This window comes from Setaria italica, chromosome IX (genome assembly GCF_000263155.2).
Source record: "Setaria italica strain Yugu1 chromosome IX, Setaria_italica_v2.0, whole genome shotgun sequence".
In the NCBI taxonomy this organism is placed as follows: Eukaryota; Viridiplantae; Streptophyta; class Magnoliopsida; order Poales; family Poaceae; genus Setaria; species Setaria italica.
The window spans coordinates 18415101-18421939 of NC_028458.1; the positions used below are offsets into that span (position 1 = coordinate 18415101).

Sequence of the window (6839 nt, forward strand, 5' to 3'; positions counted from 1 at the left end):
AACAAGTATTTTATTTATACAATTCATCAGAATAGTATATCGATCCTACAAAAGTCTGGATATGATTGCGCTGTGGCATACTCAAATTCTTCTAAGGCACTAGACTATATATATCTTGAGATACATTAGGAGATCTACAAACGATATAATAGCAAAGACAGACCAAGGGGAGAAGGTAGTGACGGGATGAGGAGTGGAGATCTCATATTTTTCATCCATATCTTTAAAACATTCATTTGACAGAATCACTATTATGAAATTAAGTTATTACAAAACATGGGTCTTGATGTATTTATTAATTATCCAAAAGAACATAAGACAAAGACCAAAGATTTTCAGAACAGATGAATAAAATGTGAAAATTCTCACATTTGTCTTAGAAAAAGAGAAGATCTGATCCATCTATTCTAGAGTTCAACGAAAATATACAGTTAAGATTTGTTAAGGCCTACACATATTTCGATTGAGGAAACTCATTGGCTGACAGAATTTGACTAAAATTCACTTCATGAATTTCTGGTACGCATTAGTCGTCTCTGAATCAAATTTGGGTATTTCACAAGTTCGTACACTCGTACAGGCTGATGGACTTGTGTTTCATTCAAACATTGTTGTGACAAAGCATCAAGAAAATCATGTTTTCATCCTTGCCCTCCGATAAGGTGAAACCTTCCAACTTGTTGCGGCGAAAATGGTACCCAGAGTGTCCAAGACGTCTGAGACTATTCACTGCAGACGAGAAGGGTGATTAAGTGTCATAATCTTCGATTCTCTAGATTATTTTGCCTACGCGTGATTAGGTTACCCGCCGGAATGCCCGGCACGCGGCAGCACTACATTTGGCGTCCGGCCATTTTCGTAGAACGACACCAGCGTAGAGCCTGGAAGAGGCTGACAAATTGGTGTCTCACCTGCCAAAGATTCAAAGAAGCAAAGTACACGAAAGCACAGGCCAGACAAACCAATACCTTCAGCAAATTCCTAACAAACTACTCCCTTAGGCTACTACGACTTATAAATAGCACAGCCAGACGAACTAGTGAAGCCACTCTTTTCTTAGACTCTTCTTGGGTTTTTTTGGCTTAGAGTGAAAGTTCCCAGCTAGTCGGCCCCTGTTCGGGGATTCTCACCCCTACACTCGTGAAATCCCAGTGTTCGTACTGCCATTGATTTGTGCCAATGCTTTGTCATGCGTGGAATGGAACAGGGTTCACTCAAATACAAATCTTAAATTCATTCCAATAGTAAGAATACTACAAACGGTCACATGTACAAGCAGTTTATACTGTTTCTTCTGAACAAAATTTTCGATAATACAAATCTGATCATGTAATGCCAGATCAAAATCAAATTTACATTTAGCATCACTATGTGACAAGCTCACAAATTGACAAGTGTCATAAACACAGCAAAGCACAATCTACCACATACCCGTGCAACAAGTACAATGTACCAACGACCAAAGTACAAAACACCTAACCAAAGGTTGCATGCATACACTGTCTTCTTAGCTGATCAAGCCGCCGCCTCGTCGTCGACGGCCTCCTTGGATATCTCCTCAAGCGACAAGCCCTTAGACTCCGGCACCAGCAGCGTCATGATCATCCCCAGGAAGTTGGTGCCGGCGAGCACGAACAGCGCGTTGCGGATGCCGATGCCGGGCGAGTACCCGTCCTCCGGCTTGTGCGGGTCCTGCGCGGCGTAGAGGAACCCGAACGCGCCGATGATGGCGCCGGCCTTGCCGGCGGCGGCCGAGATGCCGTGGCACGTGGACCGCAGCCTCGCCGGGAAGATCTCGGCGGGCACGATGAAGGTGGTGCTGTTGGGCCCGAAGTTGGCGAAGAAGAAGGTGAAGGCGTACATGACGACGAAGCCGATGTGGTTGCCCGGCGTCGTCCAGTGGTGGTACGGCACGGCGAGGCCGAGCATGAAGACGGTCATCATGAAGAAGCCCATGAGCTGGATGGCGAAGCGGCCGATGATGTCGATGAAGGCGACGGTGAACCAGTAGCCCGGGATGGTGCCGCAGAGCGCGATGAGGGCCTGCGCGCGCGCGATGCGGAACACCTCCTCGACGGCGTTCATGGTCCTCGCCGGCGGGATCCACCCCACCTTGGAGAAGATGTCCTTCTGGAACAGGTTCTGGCTGTAGAAGGCGATGTCGAGCAGGAACCACGTGCTGGTGGTGGCCACGAGGTGGAGCCCGTGCCGGCGCACGAACTGCGCCGAGAAGAGCCCCCACTTGTTGCTGCCGGCGCCGGCGGCCTCGCGCCCGGCGCGGTCCGCGTCGTCCTCGACGATCTCCGCGTTCAGCACCTTGGACATGTCCGCCGCGGCCTGCTTGGCGTTGCGCGCGATGAGCGCCGTGTAGCGCGCCGTCTCCGGCATCTTCATCCGCCAGTAGTAGGTGAGCGCCGCCGGGATGGTGCCGAACATGAGGATGATGCGCCACACGTAGTCGGCCTCGGGGACGACGAGCGACGCCGTGGGGTTGTCCTGGTACGACGGCGCCGGGTACGAGTTCCGGAAGCCGGCGGACACCACGAGCGCCACGATGGCGCCGAAGAGGATGCCGAACCCTTGCATGGCGAACACGGCGGCGATGAAGGCGCCGCGGGTGCGCTTGTTGGCGTACTCGGACATGATGGTGGCGGAGAGCGGGTAGTCGCCGCCGATGCCGAAGCCCAGCCAGAAGCGGAAGAAGCAGAGCGTGGCGATGACGCCCTTGGGCGTGCGGCCAAAGGAGAGGCCCGACGCGATGGAGCAGAGCACCATGAGGATGAGCGTGAAGCCGTAGACGCTCTTGCGGCCGAGCTTGTCGCCGAGCCAGCCGAAGAAGAGCTGGCCGGCCAGTGTGCCGCACAGCGCGACGCCGTTCACGGCCGCCGACACGTTGGGCGGCAGGCTGCCGGGGTTGGGGCTGTTGGGCTCGGTGTAGTAGAGGCGGCCCAGCAGCTGAGACGAGGAGATGCAGAAGAGTCGTAGCTCGTGACCGTGAAGAAGCCATGCCGGCGATCACGATGCATGAAGGTGGTACCACTGCGGTCTTCGCATGGTCAGCGTCGTCAGAACGTTGAGCTGCTTGCCCGGCCATGGTAGCTGATGCTGCCGCCTCTCACTTGCTCCCGCCGCACGGTGTGTGCACTTCGCGGCTATCTAGCTTTATCTGCAATGCTCCTCAGAGTGAGCTCTCGCTTGCTCCTCAGAGTTGGTCAGCGGTGAGCATAAGCTGAAGTTTCTTGCAAAACTAGGAGTCTTAGGTTGTTGCCTTTTCTAGGGACATACCGTACTACAGTAAGCATTGAAGAAAAATCTTAGTCGACGAAAGCGAAAGGTCGAATTAAAATTGCTGCTTGAGAAGGATATTTATTATGATCCCGTCGTCATCAATGGTAATTTGATGGATAGAATTAGTGAGCACTTGCACGCACGTTCATACACCAATCAAATGTTGCAGCAGGTAAGGAAAGATGCTCCTTTAGCTAGTTATTTACATGTGACTGCGCAGCAGGTGAAACTCATCATGTCAAGATCATAGAAAGGGAGTACAGATCACCTGTACTTTATTGAGCAAATCAAACTGCAAAAAGTGTATCTTTTCTGAAGAAAAAGGCGAACTGAATGGTATCACTAGAGAAGTACTGCTGCATCAGAAGTTCTCTGCCAAGTTACTATGCATTTTTCAGCGAAATTTCAGTAATACAAACAACCCTGCATTTCTCAGAACTGATGTGATCATCTGATCAAAACATAGTGATGAAAGAAATCAGCATTGCTCACCTTTTGAGAGGGAAATTGGGGAAGATATGACGTCCAGATGTTGAACAACGATGCAAAAATATTGAACAATGCTGTTGTATTCACGTAACTAAATAGGCAAGGTTTATCCTAGGAATATACCTGATGCTCTTGCTAACTAGAATCATCTGGGCTTTGTATAATCCTAGTCAACTATGCCAATGCCGTGTTGCATGTATCATAACAAGTTAACACCTCTCAGCACGAACTTGAACACACATCAAACGCCATTTATTATTGCACAAGAGAAGGATTCCGTTTCCAGCTTCGTGTTGTGTGAACCGTCTGATCGTAATTGTGCACTCTCAGTTGGGCCTAAGTGTCTGTTAATGTTCGAATATGCTTTGCCTACTTGACTTGCCTGCTCATCAGCAGCACTCAAGTAAACGAAACAAATGCTTACCATTCATCGGTATCTGTCAATTGCAAGTCAAATTCTTAGATTACTCTATGTGCTAACTGACAGCCTGGTTTGTGGTTTGTGGATTATAACCTGTTTGTATTCGCTTATTTCTCGCTTATTGGTAGAAATAAGCGATAAGTCCACCCAAACGCCTTGCTTATTTTCCGCTTACCACACAAGCCGCTTCTCCCGTAATCCAGAATACGGTCCTGTTTGTATACACTTTTCTGCAACTCGCTTATCTGGTGAGCAGGCTTATCTTTGCTATCTGAATAAGCAGGTGTTTGGCAATACTGATTATTATGTGTAGATTGTCTGTCCTGACCGATAAAATGACCTAAATGCCCCTAAGGCTGATAATAACTCATTTTTGTTCTAAATACGAGGAGAAGATAATTCTAATGTCATCCACTTATTTTAGGCTGATAATAAGTGAATTATAATGTCATCCACTTATTTTTTTTTCTTTTCCTTTATTTTTTTGGTTTATCTTCTTCCTACTTGTTCGCAAACAGGCAGCATGGGATGGTCGCAGAGGGCCTGCCGGGGCTGCAGGACCTGCCAGCTGCGGAGAGGGCCGGCGGGAGCGGCGGCAGCGTGGCCGGTCTTCTTGGGGAAGATGGTCGGCAGGTGGCCGGTGGAGTATAGAGCTGCCCGTCGGAGGGAAGGGAGCCGGTGAAGAGCGGCAGGCAGCGGATGAGGCCGGCAGCGGACGAGGCCGGCAGGCGGTGGACGGGGCAGCGGATGGAGCGGGTGGCGGACGGGGCAGCGGATGGAGCGGGCGGTGGGTGGGGCCGGCGAGCGGCGGGCAAAGCCGGCGGCGGATGGGGCCGGCGGGCGGAGCCGGTAGCGGATGCGGTATCGAGATGGCGCGGGGGTGAGGGTTATGTGGGAAAATCAACTCGCTTGCACAAGAAGCGCCTCCGAGGCCATGTAGGAGAAAAGCGAAGGGCTAGTTGTAGGCCTGTTTGTATCCGCTTATTTCTCGCTTATCGGTGGAAATAAACGATAAGCCCACCCAAACGCCTTGCTTATTTTCCGCTTACCACACAAGCCGCTTCTCCCGTAATCCAGAATACAACTAGCCCTTCGCTTTTCTCCTACACAGCCTCGGAGGCGCTTCTTGTGCAAGCGAGCTGATTTTCCCACATATTCCTCACCCCCGCGCCATCTCGATACCCCGTCCACTGCCGACTTCGCCCGCCGCCCGCCGGCCCCATCCGCCGCTCGCTCCATCCGCTGCCCCATCCGCCGCCCGTCTGCCGCCGGCACCCCCCGCCGCCCGCCGGCCCCATCCGCCGCCCGCTCCATCCGCTGCCCTGTCCGGCACCCGCCGGCCCCGTCCGCCGCCAGCTTTGCCCGCCACCCACTCCACCCCGCTCCATCCGCTGCCCCGTCCGCCACCCGCTCCATCCGCTGCCCCGTCCGCCGCCTGCCGGCCTCGTCTGCTGCCGGCCCCATCCGCCGCCCGCCGCTCTTCACCGGCTCCCTTCCCTCCGATGGGCAACTCTGTACTCCACCGGCCACCCGCCGGCCATCTTCCCCAAGAAGACCGGCCACGCCGCCGCCGCTCCCGCCGGCCCTCTCCGCAGCTGGCAGGTCCCGTAGCCCCGGTAGGCCCTCTGCAACCATCCCATGCCGCCTGTTTGCGAACAAGTAGGAAGAAGATAAACCAAAAAAATAAAGGAAAAGAAAAAAAATAAGTGGATGACATTAGAATTCACTTATTATCAGCCTAAAATAAGTGGATGGCATTAGAATTATCTTCTCCTCGTATTTAGAACAAAAATGAGTTATTATCAGCCTCAGGGGTATTTAGGACATTTTATCGGTCAGGACAGTCAATCGACACATAATAATCAGGATTGTCAAACATCCAGCTTATTCAAACAGCAGATTCTCCAGATAGCAAGCTTATCAGATAAGCCAGCTCACCAGATAAGCGAGTTGCAGAAAAGCGTATACAAACAGGACCTATATTGTTTCATTATATTTATCCCTAGTTTGGGATGCACAACGGAGATGCTTGAAAAGATGCTGATACTGTATATGCTTCCAGTTCCAGGTGGCTTACGCGATCATAATTTGCGGAACTACCAAGTCATCTACAAGAAGAGGTGCTTATACTGAAAAATTAGCCAAAGTGTTACGGAGAAAATGGATATCGTAGTTGTGGCAAAGGCAGATAAAGCAAATGTATCTATGATCGTGAGGGGTAAGAAATGTAGCAGGCTAGAATTGCGCCGGTGACACAAACACCAGCCTAAGGAATTATGGCACAACTAGGATGCTTGCTTGGTGTTCAGCCACGATGCTAAATCCGGTGCTCTGTTTAATCTGCCTACTATGCCATGCTTAGTCTCCAACAAGCAACAACATACCCTCGATGCAGATGAAGAAAATTAACCTTCACTGACAAGTAGTTCATGTTTGGGGATTTATCTATTCAAAAGATTGAGAAGGCTGATTTCAATGGCTTTGTAATCTGTAGCGTAAGCACTAAACAAGGCAATTAGTGAATGCCTGTTAGGGACCAGAAGTCTATCTTCATACTAGCACCAACAAGAGTGCCTCCAGTCGAATCACTTTTTAAAATTTGACGAATCAGTACTTATGTGCAGAAATGAAATATAAATGG

The 6839-nt window shown here is 50.7% G+C and overlaps 1 protein-coding gene across 1 annotated transcript; it reads right to left on the bottom strand.

The window, feature by feature from the left end:
• Positions 1–1209: 1209 nt before the first annotated feature.
• Positions 1210–2982, bottom strand: LOC101754087 (probable inorganic phosphate transporter 1-3; the record flags this gene model as incomplete). Its single annotated transcript, XM_022829700.1, has 1 exon — positions 1210–2982. A coding segment is annotated over one exon (1467 nt), but the record flags the coding sequence as incomplete, so codon positions are not given.
• Between the last annotated feature and the right edge of the window lie 3857 nt (positions 2983–6839).